General features: G+C 51.5%; 1 protein-coding gene across 1 annotated transcript in view; it reads left to right on the top strand.

Annotated features, from left to right (window-relative positions):
* PSMD14 (proteasome 26S subunit, non-ATPase 14) overlaps positions 1-20,712 on the top strand; it is a 1,137,097-nt gene that overhangs the window by 1,086,517 nt on the left and 29,868 nt on the right. Inside the window, exon 10 of the mRNA XM_069616337.1 lies at positions 384-446. Within this exon, the coding sequence (XP_069472438.1) occupies positions 384-446 (63 nt within the window). The remainder of the gene's footprint in view (positions 1-383; positions 447-20,712) is intronic.

Genomic DNA, 20,712 nt, shown 5'->3' with positions numbered 1-20,712 from the left:
TTGTCGACGTCCCCTTTTCGACTACGAAAAACAAAATGCAATACTCCGCAGTGACCACTGGATGTCAGACCTATGCACAGCATGTGAATCTAAGCAGATATAACCATGAGAAATGCTTTTATGGTAAGTAATGCATTGTCTTATCACAGACTGTCCTGAAGAAGGTTCACTGGGAGTTAGCAGGAATCTAAAAAGAGACCAGTGCTTTTATGGCGAAACTAATTAAATTGAAAAAGGACACCTAGTCTAGGCTTGTCACCATTTACCACATTGTTAGCGCAATTTGTTTTTGCTGCAATTAGCGCAGATGGCCATTTTAGATAATTGTACTCCCACCATTTTAAAAAGAAATGTATTTCTTAATGTTTTCTTTGTACCAACAGGCAGTAGAAGAAGAAGATAAAATGACTCCCGAACAGCTGGCAATTAAAAATGTTGGGAAACAGGTGAGGTTCTCTTGTTTTTTCTTTTCTTTTTCATGTAAATTGGAGCAACTTTTTTAACTAAACAATTAATATATCCTTTTTAATTCTACCAAATATTGATAGTTTCCCTCATTCACTATTTTCTTGCATGACAATATTTCGGTAATAATTTGGAATTTGTCTCTGCATGCCAGGATGTATTTTCTCATCCTTAGTTGTCCAGTGTTTAGTCACAACTAGCATAGCAAGCATTGGCAAAGGCGTCCGTTTTGACTTTTCTATACACATTGGGTAGCCTTTTCCAGCAAATAGGCTAGTACTCACATTTCGCTGGCTATTGCAACAAGGTAGTATCATTATTTGCAGTATATTGCCATCGCATAGCACCGCGTACAATAGGTATTATTTTATATCAGGCGTTGCAATCTTATGCTCTTACACTATCATCACTGGCATTTGCCATTGAAAGTCGGATACTCCCCCTATTGTAATATGAATGGCCCAGGGAGTGTTAACAAGCATTGCACTATGTGCTTGATGCTATAGAATGACTAATCACCATTTTATAAAGGAGTGGCGCTCAATTCCTCATTTTATAAGTTCACTCATTGCACCACCATCAAAAGTTTACAATCCTCTGTAGGGTTACAAATCAGACTTCACAAAGATGGAATGAGTGGGGGTGGGGAGGCTTCTTGTTTGCAGCAGCAAATATTTCTAACACTTAGCTAGCTTAACTGGTACTCATCCTATATAGACTGCTTAAGACATGGGTTGTCCCCATTAAACAATTCAATAGATTAGAGAGAACTTTGCAGCTACCAACTCCCCCCTTAAAAGCTTCATTTTACAGTTAGCCTCTTGTAAGCACGGCAGTGTCACCCAGAGGACAGCACCAAGAAACTACTTTGGTGGCATGAGAGCCCTGTATACACCCAAAAATAACCATCAACCGAAATGCACCCTATAATTGAGTTTCATATGAGAAGCACTTTTTAATGGAGCAATCAGCGTGTACAAATAGAATATATAGTTATATTTTATTGGATGTTTTATGGAACTTGGTTTTCTGAATAAACTTCATCACAATTTGCTATGGCACTGGTATCGGTCAACCACCCTGTGAAATTTTAGGCCTGTAACAGTGGTCGAAGTGTACAAAAAGAAGTAGTGCATCTATGCTCCCTGCTCCCACTCCTCACAAACCCCATTACCACGTCCCCTCCCACGCACAATCCAAACCCCCAAACAAACACCTGTTGTTTAAGGGAATGTTCAGTGTACTGAAGTGCAAACTTCAACTTTTTCCTAAACATTTATTTTACAACTAAACCGTTCCAGAGCAGTTTCTTTTTAAATTATAGGTATAGCCATAGTACAAAAAAGAGAGGAGCACCGCTCCCGCCCACTACGACCGCTGGCTTGTGATATGTAGGTTGCACTGCAGGCAAGTAGTGAATCGATTTGATTGAACTATCTTGCTTGCTTTGTCATACTGCCATTATGCCCACCTTACCACTTCCGAGAGCTTTGGTGGCAATACAGTATCATTCAAATACTTTATTCGAGGTAAAGTGCTGTGCCATCATAGCTAGCTAATTCGACAGTCCCTTTATAGTCTGAAGGCTAATGCGTGATTTGTTCATATAAAAGGTATTAGGTTTCTGAACCCAGTTTTATTTACTCATTTTGTTCTAGCGCCATTGTTGGCTTGTTTCTCCAAACCAATGTTGGGGGGCTATCCAAGTAATTTTATTTAGTAAGAGGGTGCTACTTTGGAAAGAGGTTGGGTGTTGGATATGTGTAATGCCATTGCTGCCACCAGATAGGGCATTCCTTTGAGTGCTCTTGATGCCATAATACAGTACATAATGTTGCATTTTTCACGCCAGTAACATGGCACAACGTGTTCTTTGCCTTGTGTGTCCTGCATGCCAGGTGTTTGACTTTATTGTGAATCCTTCCGTGCATCCTTCCGAAGTCAAAGCAATTGAAAATACATTCACTAAAAGTTTCATCGTTTTGCTATTATTGTAAAAAAAAAAAAAGGTTATGAACAGTTATATTATTGGATCTTATTTAGTGTTTTTGTGTGTACTCTGTGCTTAGGGGCCTGGCAGAGGTGGGATGGAATGGGGTGGCACATTGGTAGGAGTAGAGCAGGGTAGTGGTTGTTGCAGTGTTGGTACCTGCAGATTGGAATGACTCTGTGTGCTTATAAGGACCCGGCTCTGTGTGTTTATGTAATGCTGTTGTTGAGATGTGAATAGTTGTGATGTGTAGTTTGATTTCCCATTTACTTTGCGTGGTGCATGTTTGTGTTGGTCATATGAGGTGTCAGTTGGCAGTTGGATGGGAGGCCCTAGCGCATTGACTCATTTTGGGCTCTGAGTTTGCACCTGGGTTGCTATGATCTGATATAGCGTGACATATACTGTGATGCACGTTGTGTATTCAAGCTATGGTGCATACATACAACCTTTTTGTCACATTGACTAAAAGAATAAAACCACATACAATTAATTTCACACCTACACTAAAGCATAATGGTTTTCTTTGTCAGTGCTTGTTTTCCTTTCCACTGCACTTTACAATTAGCACACTTTGTTTTGGTTAGGAACAGATTTATTACTTCTGAGCTGTTACTAGACCATGCAAATTCCCAATTCTGCAGCCCATTACCTTGCCTCAAAGTTAACGTGATGATTGAGTATTCTTTTCCTGAAGACACTATTTATCTAAAGATACTAAAATAGTACTTTTTAGTAACGGGACAGCAAAGGCAGCCAATACATTCTGCCATGCATGCAGCAAGCAACACATGGCAATGGAAGAGACATTGTGAGGGAAGTAGAGCAAGTTAAACTTGGATAGACTATGCTATATGTGTTAATGTTAATTCTTGATGCTAGTTCAGTTTAGTCCGAGATGGTCAGCTTACTGAAGGTAGATAAATGCAAACTAAGGCTAAATGACGTTTGGGTTCATTCAAATGCTAATAAGACTTGCATTTGGCAGAAATATTTTGACTTTTCTTATAGGCTTTTTTGCTAGCTAAAAATGCAAGATGGCTGATCTAGAGAGGTCTCTGTTCTGTTTAGTAATCTCTAAATGTAAAGTGTCAGTTTAAAATGTTCTCAATTGTGATTGTGTCACATAGTTCTTCCCTTTGGCCGCTGCACTGCTCCAAGGGCATGTAAGCAGTTATTTTCTATTTTCTTCTGGACAGGATTCACCTATACCCACATCTTGACTGGACAGTTACTGCTTCAAGTATGTTTTGTCTGTTTTGGTACATACCTCGAGAACTGTATTTATAATTGCTAGTGTCTACTAAAATCATTAGCAAGTTGCAGGTGCTTTCTGCTGTGTAGCTTTACATGGTTTTCCACAATTATTTAAAAATGTGTCCCAAACACACCTCGACTCTCCCTAAGGCTCTCGCGCAATTCTGCCTTAGTTATTCTTTTCCCGTGCTTTTGTTATGAACCCCATGTTTTTTTCTGTAACACAACCTAGATGTTGAGAGCACCTTGAAACTGACTAGGTCTATCTGCTATTACAGGCTTTTCTTCATTTACAGTGACTCTGACCCAAACCAGCAGATCTCTTAAGCTTCCATGGGTCAATAGATGGCATTGTCAAATATTTCATCCAATGCAGTGTACCGTCCTAAGGGAACCACACACCTGCATCCACTACTAAATAGCAACAGTTGCATTTCAGAGGCATGTTACTAAGGCTACTGTACTGGCATCTGTGATGTAGATACCTGCCTGGCTCTGGAGAGCATGGGTTGGGTGAATCAAGGGTTTTTGGGCACCTTCTCAAGCAAGTGGATGATGAACCCGAGGGCAGTATGGGGTCTCCACTGCTTGCAGGCCTATGTCGCAGAGTGCAAGATCCTCCCCAGCCTTCCCTACCATGGACCCAATTTGGGGAACCCACTAGACGACCATCGCCAACCCCGGGACCCAAAAACCCCTTACTGAACCCCACTGAACCATGACAACAGAATGGGCAGACCCATGTGAGCCAAGGAAGCCGCAAACACAACTGTCTTTTATATTCACAGATTTTATGCTGATCCATGCCGATCCACGGCATCCACGAAGTCTGTAAAATTTTCAAATGTCCCAGAACATGTTGATGCAGGGTACCTGAAAATAACACACTCCCAGAGCTCAATTGATTAATTTACCTGTCGAGCAGCAGCGCTGTAGCTTAGCCTAGACGCAAGCAGCTTGTCTGGCTTCACCATGCACACACACTTTACAAAATGGTCTCCAGGTCTCTTTAAGAATATTGACGGACAACAATGTTTTACTTGAGAAAGCAGGGAGGCACTCGGTCCCGAACCCTTTCCACCGAGGCTCAGAAAGTATGCCTATGGGCTCTGACGCACGATATAACCATCGTAGCTCACCATCTCCCTGGAGTAAGGAACGAGCAAGCGGATTCCCTCAGCAGGGAAATGGACCAAATACACGAATGGGAGGTAGACGGGCTTCAGTTGTCGAAGATCTTCAAGAAGTGGGGGCAGCCTCCTCTGGATCTCTTCGCAACAAGGGAGAACAAAAAGTGCAAACTGTACGCCAGCAGTTGGCCACAGAGGGGCTCGCTGGGGGGAGCGTTCTCCTTCCCATTGGACGGACAAGTTTCTGTACTCCTTTCCCCCGTTTCCTCTCATACGGAGGACCCTGCAATGGATACGCAGATACAGGCGTCGAGTGATCCTAGTGGCTCCGTATTGGCCGAGACAGGCGTGGTTCTCCGACCTGCTACAACTGTCAATAGCGCAGCCGATAACATTTCGGAAAGTCCCGAACCTCCTGTCCCGGGACAAAGGAACAGTGTAGCACCACGACCTGGACAGTCTCAACCTCACAGCTTGGCTCCTGACTTCTCGGAGTTTGGTACCCTGAGTATTTCGTCGGATTGCCAGAGAATCCTGCAAGCCACACGGGCTCCTTCCACAAACACTTCGTATGCATGCAAGTGGAGGAGATTCTGTGTGTGGTGTCAGTCAGCCGGGATTGCAGCCCCTGAATATAACTCCGGAACAGCTTCTACCACGTTTGCTGCATTTGGCGAAGAGCGGGTTATCCTTTTCATCGATAAAGGTACACCTAGCAGCCATTTCAAGATTCACGCGGAGAAGGCAGTCGTCTCCCTTGTTTAGTGATAGGCTGTTAAAGCACTTTATGAAGGGTTTATTCCGTACTTTTCCACCGATTAAACGCTTCCCACCGACATGGAGTCTTAACTTGGTGTTAGCGGGGCTAATAAAAGCTCCCTTTGAACCGATGGCTTCCCTGTCCATGAAGTTCTTATCATGGAAGTTGGCTTTTCTAGTAGCTATCACGTCAGCTCGACGGCTCTCGGATATACAAGCATTGGTCATAGATCCGCCGTGCTTGAGGTTCTTTAAGGACATAGTAGTGCTGGTGACTAATCCTCATTTTATTCCAAAAGTCCCTACTGTTTATCATAAACATTTGTCAATTGTTCTACCTACCTTTTTCGCGACTCCTTCATCGGTGCGGAAAAGGCCCTCCATACTTTGGACGTGAAGAGAGCTCTAAAATTTTACCTTCATCGAACTCAGCAAGTCAGGACTACGCAGCAACTGTTTGTGGCTTATGGTCCGTCGACGAGAGGAAAGGCAATCTCAAAACAAGGATTAGCTCGATGGGTCTCGTCGACGATTGCTTTTTGTTACTCCAAGGGGGGAAAACTGTTAGGACGTCCGAGAGCTCATTCCACGAGATCAACTTCGTCTTCGGCGGTGCTGTGGGCAGGGATTCCGCTGACGGACATTTGCCAAGTGGCGTCCTGGTCGGTGCCACACACATTTACCTGCCATTATTGCCTCGAACGGCAACATGCGGACGATGTGCAGATGGGAAGAGCAGTCTTGCGCCATATATATATATATGTACCTGAATGCATATGGTGGTTATGGTAATTACTGTTGTGGTCGTTCTTTGAACTAGACAGTAGTTGCTATATAAATATATATAAAAAGAAATGTATACTTATGATAATGTTGGATTGCATTCACACCGCCATATCAGAGTTACTTCTGTCCAGTCTATTCTAAGCATGTGAATCCATGAAAGATCCAATGCTGGAGAAGGGAATAGTTTCTTACCTGTAACTCCATTTCGAGGGGATTGGGTCCTCCGACGTATTCCAAATCTATGACAGTAATCACCACAGCTGTGCTGCTTCAGAAAATCTTCGGCGTCTTTGTCCTGCGTCGATACGCCGCCTTCGAGGACCTCCTCCGACGGCCGACGTCACTGGATGTTATAAGGAGGACGCACGACGCCTGTAGCCTCAGTTCTGTTTTTTCCGCGAACATGTTAGTTTTGTGAATCTCGGTACGCCTCGACTCTTTGGAGTTTCTGTTCATCTCGGTTCTACGAACCTGTTCGTTTGTGAAGTTATTCTTCGTGAAGATGTCTACCTTGTCTCCACACCGCGTCCGGGCTTTCAGAAGTGCAGGGACTGTGGGTCCAAGATGTCAGTCACTGACTCGCACAACGCCTGCCTCTGGTGCCTCGGGGAGGCCCATGACACGGATGACTGTGTCGACTGCCAGTCGCTCACGTCCAAAGCCTTGCAGGAGCACAAGAAGTTATCAGTAGGTAAGGTGTCCAAGCCCCGGAAGTGGAGGTCTGCGTGGCTTTCGAAGGACGAATGGAGGGGCGATTCTCCACGCCGTCGTCGGAAGTCCAGTGGGTCTCGGTCCCAGAGTCTGTTTCGCCACTCCTCTGTCTCTTCGAGGCACTCCCGGAAGCGCCCGTCGGCGGGTCGCTGACCCCACCAAGCATGCGACACCGGAGGAATGGGCTTCCTTTGGAAGAAAATGTTGGAGATTCACGAATCGCAGGGCACTGGTCCGTCTGCTCCTCAGAGTGGGGTCGGTCGTGATCAGCCGAGAGACGCCGCTTGCACGCCTTCGGGCTCGGGTGGTCGTCACGATTCGCGGGTGTCGTGAACCATCAAACTCGCCCCTTCTGGTCCTCCTGGTCCCTGACACGTCGGGCCTTACACTCCATAATACTACCAACATGGCAGCAAGCTCAGAACACTGCTCACCAGTCTTCACGTTCTACGCAGCGTCCTCTATAAAGAAACCACACCCCCGCGGCCCCGCGTGTCTCAACGCTGCTACTAGCTGTGATCAGACGTGTGCTCCGTACCTTCTATTGTGCTACTTGCTATCCCCTGGCCCCTGGATTCCCTTCTCCCGACTTCTTCCTTCTTATCCAATCTTCCCGGAATCCCTGTGTCGCTTCCGCGTGCCCCCCTATTACGCCTTGAATATTCCCGGAGTTTTCCTTTGATCCTGGACATCGAAGCTGAACGTAATCTGGAAGCCGAAGACGGCCGAGCAGGCTTATTTAAGTCCCGAACCATACGAAAGAAGACTCTGCCAAAAGAGGACATCAGGCAACACAGACAAGTGAGAAGGGGGGAAATCTGTGACAGCGGGAAAGGTCCCGCTTGGACAAGGGGAATCGTTCTCGGCATTCCCGGTCCAGGTCCCGGTCCTCGACACGCTCGAGACCGAGTGAGCCTGTGAAGTCTTCGTGGAAGACATCGACGCCTGTGGTGCCGAGGTCGTCGACGGACTCTCTCGAGGCTCCGCCTCCGAGGAAGTCATCGACACCGTCGGCACCCAGGATGTCGAGGGACACGCTCGGGGCTCCTCCCTCGAGGCCTGTGTCGACGCTGTCGGCGCCGCGTCTGTCGTCGACGCAGATTCTCCCGGCGCCGATTCACTCACCGCCTTTCGGAGCTGTGTCGACGGGGGTACCCCGTGGCTCGGGGGAACCACCTAGGAAGGCTCTGCCCAAGGTCAAGCATGGCTTTGGTTCCTGTTCTGTGCCTTCTTACCGCCATCTGGAATTCCTTTCAGAGGTGGATGAGGGCTCTGATGATGGCATGGTGCCTGACACGGTGCCTGACGAGATTCTCTCGGGCCATAGCCAGTTTGAGGACCTGAGGCAGCCCCTGCATGATGCTAGTGGGCTGGACACCTCTCCGGAGGTGGAGTTTGTAGACCTGAGCCTGGCACTAATGCCGATTCTTCGTACCGGCGACTTATGTCACGGATCACCGAGTACTTAGGATGGTCTGCTCCCTCAGGGGAGTTTGTTCAGGATGACCTTACGGATATCCTCGGCATTGGTCCACCAACTGACCCGGTACTGCCATTCCATATGGCTCTGCAAAGAAGGGTGGCAGCGGCTTGGACTGCTCCGAAGAATCTCCCGCAAGTGAGCAAGTCTTTGCCGCGAAAATACCACCCAGCCAGTAGTGACCCCTGCTACTTGTCCAAGCACCCTACTCCGGAGAGTTTGGTGGTGCAGGCGTCTACGCCCCCGGCAAAGCAGGCGTCGTACCCTACCATCCCTCCTAATAGGGACAACAAGCGTTTTGACGGCTGGGCGAAGAAAGTGTTTTCTGCAGGGGGTATAGCGATTCAGGCAGCCAACTCCATTTGTGCCTTGTCTTGTTTCACGCACTCTCTGTGGAACTGTTTCCTTGGCGGCTGAACATATTCCCGAACGGGATGAACGGGATGGTTTCCTTGCCATGGTTCAGGATGGCAAGGATGCTATGTGTGCGGCCGTTCAGTCGGGTTTGGACATGGCAGATTACGTCAGCCGGTCCATGGCGGCGAGCACCGTGATACGCAGGTTTGCGTGGTTGCGGAAGTCGGGGTTTGCTCGTGATGTGCAGGCCCGGCTCCTCAACATGCCCTTTGACGGGGAACATCTTTTTGGCAGCAAGGCTGACGAGAGCCTTGAGAGGTTGCAGACCTCCAAAGCTGCAGTGAAGTCGTTGGGCGCTGCAGTTCGACAACCTCCACCTTTTCGTCCTAGGGGACAGCAATGGAGGGGATGTTCCTTTCATTATTACTCATCCTTTGGTAAAGCGAGAGGAGCTGCCAGTCAAAGGGGCCACCGTAGGAGTGCCAGTGGTGGAAAACAAGGTACTCAATGTGCCAAGGCCGCTCTGGCAGTTGCCTCTTTGCCCTCAGGCAGTTGCCTCTTTGCCCTCAGGCAACGCTGCAGCCGCTTCAGCTCAGTCATGAGGCCATGTCCCATGGGTCGCTGGTTGAGTGAAGGCTGGCGCAGCATCGTGCAGAGTGGCGCGCCATTACTTCAGATGTGTGGGTTCTGGAGATCATAACCCACGGCTACTGTCTTCCTTTCCGGCAGAGGCCTCAAGACAATCCACCGGGGAATCTCTCTTTGAAGTGTCCGGATCCGCTCCTTGCGCAGGAAATTCAATCCCTGCTGGAGAAGGACACCATAGAACTGGTGCCTGTAGCTGAGAGGAACAAGGGATGGTATTCCCCTTATTTTTTGATTTCCAAGAAAGACAGAGGATTGAGACCCATCATGGACTTGCGCGGTTTGAACAAACTCCTCAGGAAGGACAAGTTCAAGATGGTTACTCTTTCTCAAGTCCTCCAGGCCCTTCAACTTCAGGACTGGTTGGTGTCTCTCGACCTCAAGGACGCTTATTTTCATGTGCCGATCCATCCGAAGCAAAAGAAGTACCTGAGGTTTGCGGTTGGCGACTCGCACTTTCAGTTTCGGGTCCTGCCCTTCGGATTGACCTCCGCCCGAGGGTCTTCACCAAGCTCATGGTAGTGGTGGAAGCCCACCTCAAGAAAGGGGGAATTCAAGTCTACCCCTACCTGGACGATTGGTTGATCAGGGCGCGCTCTCCCGAGCAAGTCCTGGATCATCTGTCAGTCACCTGCCACTCCCTCCACAAGCTGGGCTTCTCCCTCAACTTAAAGAAGTCCCATTTTACACCAACTCAGAGGCTTCAGTACATCGGAGCAGTGCTCGACACGTCTCTGGGGCAGTGTTTTCCTCCCCAGGTGAGGGCTCATCACATTCAGCAGATGGTGCACAAGTTTCAACTTGCCCAGACTCTCCCAGCGTTCGAGTTCTTGAGACTGCTCAGCCTCATGGCATCCTGCATTCTTCTGGTGCCAGAGGCCCGGTTGCGGATGAGATCTTTGCAGTGGGCACTCAAGCTCCAGTGGTCTCAGCCCTCCGGCAGGATGTCGGACCCTGTTCAGGTGCCACCTTCGGTCGCCCGGGACCTTCTGTGGTGGGCCGACGAAGGCAATCTGATGAGGGGGGGGGCTCCATTTTGGCTGCCCTGGCCCGAGGTGACGATCGTGTCGGACGCATCCCTCACGGGATGTGGAGCTCATGCCAACGAGTTGACAGTCAGCGGTCGTTGGTGTCTGTCGGTGTCCAGACTCCATATCAATTTGTTGGAGCTGAGGGCCGTCAGGCTAGCCCTGAAGGCTTTTCTGCCGACTGTGCAAGGAAAGAATGTCCTGATCCTGACGCACAACACGGTGGCCATGCACTACCTCAACAAAAAGGGGGGGGGGGGCAGGGTCACTTCGTCTGTGCAGGGAGGCGATGCAGCTCTGGTTCTGGGCAATCCAGCATGAAGTTTCAATCTCGGCAGTTCAACTGGCAGGAGACGAAAACGAGACAGCGGACGCTCTGAGCAGGCAGAGCGCGATCGCTCATGAGTGGGAGTTGGCTCAGGAGATTCTCCTGGAGATCTTCGCCCTTTGGGGGACCCCTCAAGTGGATCTCTTCGCCTCCAGTGTCAACCAGAAGTGCGAGAGGTTCTGCTCGTGGGAATTTCCTCCAAGAGGAGCCTTGGGAGACGCGTTTGTGGTGGAGTGGTCATTCCCACTGCTGTACGCGTTTCCTCCAGTCCCCGTCATCCCGCAAGTACTGCGGAGGTTACGGAGGTTCGGTTCCCGGATGATCCTCATTGCTCCGGCTTGGGCCAGGAGGGCGTGGTACCCGGACCTTCTCGACTTGTCCATCTGCCCTCCACGTCATCTTCCCTACCGAGACAATCTGCTCTCACGGGAGGGGGTGGGGTCAGGTTCTCCACCAGAGGTCAGGTCCCTCAACCTTAACGCTTGGTTTCTGAAAGGTTGAGGTATAAAGATTGGGACCTCCCTGAAGACGTGATGGAGGTGTTGCTTTCGGCCAGAAGGCCCGCAACAAAGTCCCTGTACCGGTGCCGTTGGAGGAAGTTCTGCGACTGGTGCAGGGTTAAGAATGTGGATCCTTTTGCATGTGAAATTGCCATGGTTCTGTCTGTTTTGCTTTCTTTGGCCCACAGGGGCCTTCAAGTGGGTACCATTAAAGGTTACCTGGCGGCACTGTCAATATTTAAGCGCTGGTCTGAAGAGAGTTCCTTTTTTAAAATTCCTTTAATTTCTCAGTTTCTGAAAGGGCTCACTAATGTGTTCCCTCCGTCAACTTTACAGGTGTCCAGTTTCTGATGGGTGCTCCGTTTGAGCCTTTGCATTCATGCCCTTTCAGACTGTTAACTCTGAAAACGGTATTTTTAGTTGCGGTCACTTCCGCTCGCAGAGCGAGTTACAGGCACTTTCAGTTAAGCCACCCTTCACTGTGTTTCATAAGGACCGAATGTGGTGTCAGAATTTCATTTAGGCCAGAAGGTTGTTCTTCCGGCATTTTATCCTCCTCCACATCCTGGTAAGGAAGAGGAGAGGCTCCATAGGCTAGATTCTAGGAGAGCGTTGAGCTTTTATATTTCACGCATGTCCCGGGTCAGAGTGGACGATCAGCTCTTTATTGGTTACGCTGGAAAGCGTTTGGGACAGGCTTTGACGAAACAGACTTTGTCTCGCTGGATTATTTTGGCTATCTCTGAGTGTTACCGCTTGGCGGGTAAGGACCCACCTGTCGGCTTACGGGTCCAATTTACCAGGGGTATGGCTGCCTCTATTGCCCTGCAGAGGGGTGTTCCTATTCGCAACATCTGTGATGCAGCCACCTGGGCTTCGGTACATACTTTTGTACATCACTATTCCCTCGATTCCATCCGGGGGCCGGATCTGGCCTTTGGCAAGGCGGTCCTTTACTCCGCAATTTGATTGGGCATGCTAAATTTCTGTTTTCTAAATTCTTTTCCCACCTCCTTGCATTGGTACTGCTTTGGGAGTCTGTCATAGATATGGAATACGTCGGAGGACCCAATCCCCTCAAAGAACAAGTTACTCTCTTACCTGGTAACGTTCTTTCGATGGGATGGTCCGACGACGTAGTCCATATCGCTCCCTCCCTACCTTCCCCGCTACAGAATTTCTTATGCGATTGCAGCTTACGTTTCCGCAAGGCTTTGTGTGTCAGACTGGCAGAAGACTGGTGGCACACGTTCTGGGAAAAAACTACAACTGAGGCTACGGGCATTGTGCGTCCTACTTATAACATCCAGTGACGTCGGCTGTCGGAGGAGGTCCTCGAAGGCGGCGTATCGACGCAGACGCCGAAGATTTTCCGAAGCAGCACAGCTGTGGTGATTACTGTCATAGATATGGAATACGTCGTCGGACCATCCCATCGAAAGAACGTTACCAGGTAAGAGAGTAACTTGTTCTTCTCCAGCATTGGTATCTTTCATGGATTCACATGCGCCCGCCGGCCTCCCCTGAATGCAATGTACATGTTTGTTTTTCCTCCCATCCTATTTTGGAGGGGTTAAAATCTGAAGGGAGCCGCAGGGGCAGGGCATTTATACCGCTACTTCCTATTGGGGCATGCGTAAGCAGCCCAAAACGACGTAGATAGGACACAAGTGTCGAAGTTTTTTCCTATGAAAAACGGCTTTATAAGTGTACCGAGGGTTCCCAGTCTGAGGACGGGGAATATTCTAAGCATGTGAATCCATGAAAGATACCAATGCTGGAGAAATTGCAGGTAAGAAACTATTCCCTTCTTCCATGTTGACATAGTATACCTATAGGAGAGCCATTTGCTTAGAGGAAATAAACATACAATAGAATTTTCCCTCTGCAATTATTTTCACCATTAAGTCATGGCAATATTTTGATATTTTCCCGTTTGAGCTGGGTGCACTGTGATCAGAACCCAAAATTTAATTTGTTTTGGTTGAATACTGTTCCATGTGTTTTCAAGGAAACGTTACTTCATTGTGTTCACAAAGAACCACCATAAGGTCTACAAAGTAATTGAACCGAGTAGCTTCATTTACTGAGGCAGAAATCCTCTTGGGAGGCATCTTTAATGTGTTGATGCAAACAAGTCTTTAGAGAAGTTCCTTGGATTAAAATGAAATGTGTAAAGATAGTAATATTGTAATAGACTGGCTTCAATAGGCCTTTGTGATACCTTTGTGATTCAATGGTAATGAAATTTCTTCTTTGGGTTAAGTCGCCCGGAGAACTGGGGAGGGAATTGTGTGAGGAGGTATGTTTCTTTTCATTTTTGTGTTTAGGGGAGGATGGGATGTGATGATTTCTGTTTGTAAAAGGTTTGCAATAAACCAAAAAATAAATAAAACGAAAGTGTCCAAATCCAGAGGTTGCTCTGTGGCTGCTTCCTGTTGTAATGTTAGTTACCAGTGGTTATTATCTTGGGCAGTGCAGGTTAGCAGAAGATAACCACTGTATAGGTGGAGGAGCGCTTAAACAAGGGATCCTACTCTAAGGCGGCTTTGTGTCTTACACACACGACCACACGGAGGCACATGCACACACAGACACCCCTACCCGATTGATTGGGTCTGACAGGCTCACCATTCCCGCGGGAGGCAGCAGCCGGGTCTGATAGCATTGCTTGGAGACGCCAAACCTACCCCTGTCTGACTTCAAGATGGTATATCAAGGTTTTAAACCCTTTGTCCACACTAGAGCAGAAAGTAAGGCTACCATTCCAAGTAAGAAGAAAGGTGAGGACCACCACTTGGGAAGCCCAAGAGTGGATAAGCACATATTCGAGAGAAAGGGAAGCTGGAGCGGTGCCTATACCAACCCACACAGGGAACTACTGGGAAAACTGACCAATCAGGAGAGTTATTGACTCAATATAGAAGTGAGGAGTTTGACGGTGATATGAACCAGTCTTATTTCTCACAGCATATAATTCAAGGGGCAGGCAATGTAGCCCTCCCTTTTTAGAGTGATTTTCAACTTGGCTATGCACTCCTTTAATAATCTGTTTAGTCTCTCACAGACTCCATTCGCAGCACATGTGCCATTCTCCAGCATGGGGTCTGGCATGGATTCACATGCTCATGAATATTCCCCGTCGTCAGGCTGGGAATCCTCGGTAAAGAAAAAACCAGTATCAGTTTCGTTTCTGATCTGTCTTTCGTAGTAATAACCAATCACTGGTCTCTGCGTCATACTGACCACAGCCAATGACTGCCCTCTACCTAAGCACCGCCTCTGGCAGCCATCTTCAGATTTTTACCGCACGTTCATGTGTTGGGATCCTCGTGCTATTGCTCTCGAGCGTTAGTGCTTTTTTTCGCGCTTTTTCACAAAAAACTTCAATTCTTTCGGTCAAAAGAGCCTCAAGCTCCACCGATCCTACATCCGATCAACGGGGACCCGTGTCGGATTCGTCTGTGCCCCTCAAGGGTGAAGATTTCGTCGAGCTACACTTCGGAGGACTCCAGAAGCTTCTCAGGCCCGGTCTCGGAGATGGCCCAGGAGAAGGGAAGCTCGACGCCCGGAAAGCTGTTCAGGGTCTGCCCTGGATGCCAGCTGCAGAACGTCTTTAAGGAGGACGAACACTCTTTCTGCCTTTACTGCCTTCATGAGGACAAAACGCACGTGGAGAAGGACTGTGCGTTTTGCGGCAACATGTCGGAACGGACCATGAAGGACCGTCATCAACGTCTCGCCAACTGGCTGGAGGGTAAGAGCCCGTCTGGCGAGAAGAAGAAGAAATCCGAGCGGTCTTCTAAGACCTTTGAGGGCGCCCCGGCGACGGGGGCCCAACATAAGGCCAAGCACCGCGAGTCCGCTGGCACCGGGAGCGCTGAACGGTCGGGCTCTACGGGCGCCAGGCAGGGCGCACCCTCCCCGGCACCATCAACCACGAGCCAACGCTCTGGGTCGGGTAAGAGGAAGGCCGAGCACCCGGCGAAGCTCCTGGAGAGGCCCCGGTCGAGCTCTAAGGCAGAGGAGGAGCGTGGCAGTGCCCCCTCCCTCAAGGATAAGGCGGTGAGCGCACCTAAGGTGGTGAAGGCCTTGATCCATCCGACCAAGCCCTCTATCGAAACGGTCGCGGCGGCCCTGGCTCAGCCTGTGGAGGCTGCGCCAGTGGTGGCGACCTCAGGGCCCAGAATCTCCCTGCCTCCTCGGAGGGAGTCTTCTTTTGTGCCCATTGATAGGACCCCCGTGAAACCCTCCGTGGGGAAGAAGAAGGGGGGGCAGGGCGTCGTCGTAGATTCGGCCTCAACCTCAGAAGAGGAGCTGATCGAGGTCTTAAGCCACGGCCTAGGCGTGGAACAAGGCCAGCCCGTCGGAATGGACCCCGACGCGGGTGACGACGACGACATCGTCGAGGATACCGACGGGGCCCCTGCTCGCCCGTCGGATTCCCCTCTGCCAGCGCCGCGAGACAACTCGGCGGCCATTTTGTTGGCCATACAGTCCTTATGCACCGAGATAAGGACGAGGCTACCGTTACCGACGGAGGAACCTCTCCCGTCGGGGGATCCAGAACCGGGACCTTCTGGTGTTCCCCCTACCAAGAAAAGAAGGATCCATCCTCCACCTCCTTTTCAACCGTCGCGCCCCGTCCAGCCCTCCTCCCCGTCCACCCGAGGGGATGATACGGGGACTGACACGGCAGCGACGGGTACGGACGACGAGGCATACGACGAGGATTTTCCGTCGTCGCCTCCCACCAGGGCTTCTCCGCCCGACGAGATCGGATCTTTCCACTCCATGATCTCCAGGGCTTCCGAGCTTTTCCAACTCTGCCCTGAGGAGAAGAAAAAGGAAGGCTTCCTTTATCAGCGGCGCGAGGCCAAGAGGAAGACGGTCCTCGCAGTGCCTCTGTTGGACGACATTTGGGATGAGGGCCTTTCCCTCCTCAAGAACCCTTCCACTACGCCAGCTAGAAGAGACCGGTACGAGAAAAAGTACCGGGTCCCGGACACGGCCCCCCTATGCCTCCGGGCGCAGCCTACCCCGGACTCCGTCGTCTCCGCGGCAGCCAGGAAGAAAGCGGGGGGGGGTGCGGCCTCCACATCGACTTCCCCGCCGGACGGCGAGGGAAAGAAATTGGATGCTATGGGACGTAGAGTCATCTCGTCGGCAGCGACGACGATTAAAGCGGCCAACGCCTTGGCTATCGTGGCCCGCTACGACAGGGAGCTCTGGTACAAGATAGCTCCCCTGCTGGATTTTCTGCCGGACGACAAGAGGGCGGAGGCCCTTGAGATCCTCCAGGAAGGTGAAGTGGCTTCGGACCACGCCATCACCGTGGCGACGGACATCGCCGACACTGGGTTCCGCCAGCTGGGCAACGGCGTTTGCCTTCGACGTCGTGGATGGCTCAAAGCTACGGACTTTCGGCAGGACGTCCAGACCAGAGTCCTGGACATGCCCTTCGACGGGAACAACCTGTTTGGGAAGACAGTGGACGATTCCCTTCAGGCCATCAAGGCGGATACTGAGACGGCCCGGGCCCTTGGAGTCCTGCAGCAACGACGGACGCCCTTTCGGAGCGGCGGAGGCAAGGGCGCCTCCAAAGGTTCCGGCGGCGGTTTCGCTTCCTACCGTCAAGCGGCCCGCTCGTCGTCGCAAGAGGCCTACAGAGGACGAGGCAAGTCTAGCGGACCCCGCCGTCGTCGCCAAGGAGGTCAAGGCGGCAAGGCCGCGTCCAAGCAGGATTGAACCGGCCGTGGGGTCGGGCCCCCACCGAAGCACCCCGGTGGGAGGCCGGCTGGCGGGCTTCGTCAGCGTGTGGGAGTCCATCTCCACCGACCGTTGGGTGCTGGACGCCCTGGCCCGGGGCCACGCGCTCGAGTTTCAAAGAAGGTGCCCGCGCGTCCCCCCCGTGGCCAGGAAAGAACTTCACGTCCCTCAACTTTTCCTGGAGGTAAAGGCGATGCTCAGAAAGGGCGCCATCGAACTCGTCCCAAAGAGGCTTCGGGGCTCCGGAGTCTACTCGCGATACTTCCTCGTGAAGAAGAAGACGGGAGGATGGCGCCCCATCCTGGACCTGCGACGGCTGAACAAGTTCATCAAGGCGCAGAAGTTCCGGATGGTCACCCTCCAGCACGTCCTGGGTCAACTGGAGGAAGGAGACTTCCTATCGTCGTTGGATTTGGAGGATGCCTACTTCCACATTCCCATCCTAAAGGGGCACCGAAAATTCCTCAGGTTCGTGGTCCAAGGGCGTCATTACCAGTTCAAAGCCCTTCCCTTCGGACTACGGTCGGCACCCAGGGTATTCACCAAGTGCCTCGCACCGGTGGCGGCGCAGCTGCGCCGCGAGGGGATTCACGTCTACCCCTACCTGGACGACTGGCTCATCCGCGCCAAGACGAAGGAGCTCGCCGTGGTCCACACGGCAAGGACCGTCCAACTCCTCACGGACCTGGGATTCTCCGTGAACTACGCCAAATCCCACCTGGTGCCCGCGCAAGTCGCACTGTTTCTGGGAGCGAGGCTCGACACAGTGTCCCTTTTGGCCTCCCCGTCGGAGGAGAGGACCAGGACCATCTTGGGCAAGGTGCAACGGATGTTGGTGGCCGACGCGGCCAAAGTGAGATCCATCAAGTCCCTCCTCGGGATGATGTCTTCCTGCATCTACCTCATTCCCATGTGCAGACTCCGGATGCGCCCGTTGCAAGAATTCCTGGATGCGCGCTGGATCCAGACGACGGGCAGCTTCGAGGAAAGGATCAAGCTCGACGAGAGTTTCCGACGAGCGATACGGTGGTGGGGCACCCGCGCGCATCTGACGGCGGGCATGGACTTCCAGACCCCAGCCCACCAGGAGACTGTGACCACGGATGCCTCCCTGGAAGGGTGGGGAGCGCACACCGAAAATCTGCACGCGAGGGGACTCTGGCTCCCGACGGAGAAGTCCCTGCATATCAACGTCCTGGAGCTCCGTGCAGTGTTTTGGGCCCTCAGGTCCTTCCTTCCGTCCCTCAAGGGCAAGGTGGTGAGGATCTTCACCGACAACACCACCACCATGTTTTACATCAGGAAACAGGGCGGAACCAGGTCCCCAGCGCTGTCCAAGGAGGCGCAGGACCTGTGGCATTGGGCCGTCGCCCAAGGGATTTTTCTGGTGCCGTTTCATCTGGCAGGGATAAAAAACACCATCGCCGACTCACTCAGCAGGGAGCTGCGCTCGTGCCACGAGTGGGAACTACGGCAGGATCTGGTGGATCGCCTCTTCCGACGGTGGGGCACACCCCAGATCGACCTGTTCGCGACGGCGACGAACACCAAGTGCCGGAGGTTCGCCAGCAGGTTTCCCCAGACGAGGAGCATGGGCGATGCTTTCTCGTTCCCCTGGGAGGGCCTGTTCCTCTACGCGTTCCCTCCCTTGCCTCTGCTAATCCGGCTCGTCAACCAGCTCAAGAGGTCACGGTGCAGGATGATCCTCGTCGCACCTGCGTGGCCGAGGCAGATATGGTTCCCGGACCTTCTGGACTTGTCAGCGTCCCCGCCGATCAAGCTGCCGGCGGACGCGGATCTACTCTCCAGGGAAGGAGGCGCCATCCTCCACCACGACCCGAAGTCGCTGAACTTGCAGGCCTGGCTCCTGCAGCGCTAGAGTTTGGAGGATACGACATACCGGCCGATTGCAGAGAGGTTCTTGCAAAGGCCAGGGCGTCCTCGACTCTAAATGCTACGGACACAAATGGAAGAGGTTCTCTGTCTGGTGCCATGCACAGAAGATTAACCCTCTACGGATTACGGCTCCCCAAGTACTGCCGTACCTGCTGACGCTGGCCAAAGCTGGTTTGGCACACGCGTCCATCAAGATTCATCTTGCTGCGATCTCCCGATACACCAGAACCACGGGGCGGACGTCCTTGTGGTCTCATCGTCTGGTGAAAGAGTTCATGAAGGGACTGTTCAGATCGTTCCCGCCGGTGAAGGCTCCGGCCCCGGCGTGGGAGCTCAACGTGGTGCTGACCAAGCTCATGGGACCTCCGTTCGAGCCTCTGCACTCGGCCCCGTTGAAGTTTCTATCGTGGAAAACAGCTTTTCTTGTGGCCATCACCTCCGCACGACGAGTGGGAGAGATCCAGGCCCTTTCCTGCAAGGCCCCGTACTTGACTTTCCACGACACGAGGGTAGTGCTCAGGACGCACCCCTCCTTCATGCCCAAGGTACCGTCGGACTTCCATCTCAACGAACCCTTGGTGTTACCTGTGTTCTTCCCGTCGCCTTCGTCGCCGGCTGAGAGGACTTTGCACTCGCTGGATGTAGCTAGAGCGCTGAAGTTCTACGTGGACCGCACGAAGGGTTTTCGGAAGACGTCACAACTCTTTGTGAACTTTGGACCTGTCAATCAGGGGAAGGCTCTCTCGAAGGCTTCCATCTCCAGATGGCTCTCCGGCTGTATCATGTACTGTCACCGGTTGGCAAACCGACCGCTGCCTGGCCGTCCGAGAGCCCATTCCACCAGAGCGATCGCAGCTACCACGGCGTTCCTATCTGGTGTGCCCCTGCTGGACATATGCAGGGCTGCTACGTGGAGGTCGACGCACACCTTCACGAAATTCTACTGCGTCGACCGGGATTCCAGGGAGGAGTCCAGGGTCGGCCAAGCAGTGCTGCGCAACCTGTTCGCCTGAGGTGAGCCTGGTGAGGAGGTAAGATGCTTAATGTTGAGTTGATGTGATGCTTAATGTTGAGCCTTTGCCACCTCCCGTGGTTGTGCATGTGTGTACTGCTATGTATTCTTTATTCATGAGCATGTGAATCCATGCCAGACCCCATGCTGGAGAAGGAACAAGTTACTTACCTGTAACTGTTGTTCTCCAGCATGGGTCTGGCATGGATTCACATGCGAACCCTCCCGCCTACCCCTCTGCGGCTCTTCACTTGGTCATACTGCCACTTCACGTGCTTCCAAATCTGAAGATGGCTGCCAGAGGCGGTGCTTAGGTAGAGGGCAGTCATTGGCTGTGGTCAGTATGACGCAGAGACCAGTGATTGGTTATTACTACGAAAGACAGATCAGAAACGAAACTGATACTGGTTTTTTCTTTACCGAGGATTCCCAGCCTGACGACGGGGAATATTCATGAGCATGTGAATCCATGCCAGACCCATGCTGGAGAACAACAGTTACAGGTAAGTAACTTGTTCCTTAGGGTGTGTGCAGGGGCCTGCCCTATCCATCTAGAAAAAGGATATACTACGACCAGCATATATCTGTAGCTATATGTA

Source organism: Ambystoma mexicanum, chromosome 9 (genome assembly GCF_040938575.1).
Source record: "Ambystoma mexicanum isolate Mex_15411 chromosome 9, UKY_AmexF1_1, whole genome shotgun sequence".
Taxonomy (NCBI): Eukaryota; Metazoa; Chordata; class Amphibia; order Caudata; family Ambystomatidae; genus Ambystoma; species Ambystoma mexicanum.
Note: the sequence above shows the minus strand (reverse complement) of the source record. Positions and strands in the feature narration are given on the sequence as shown.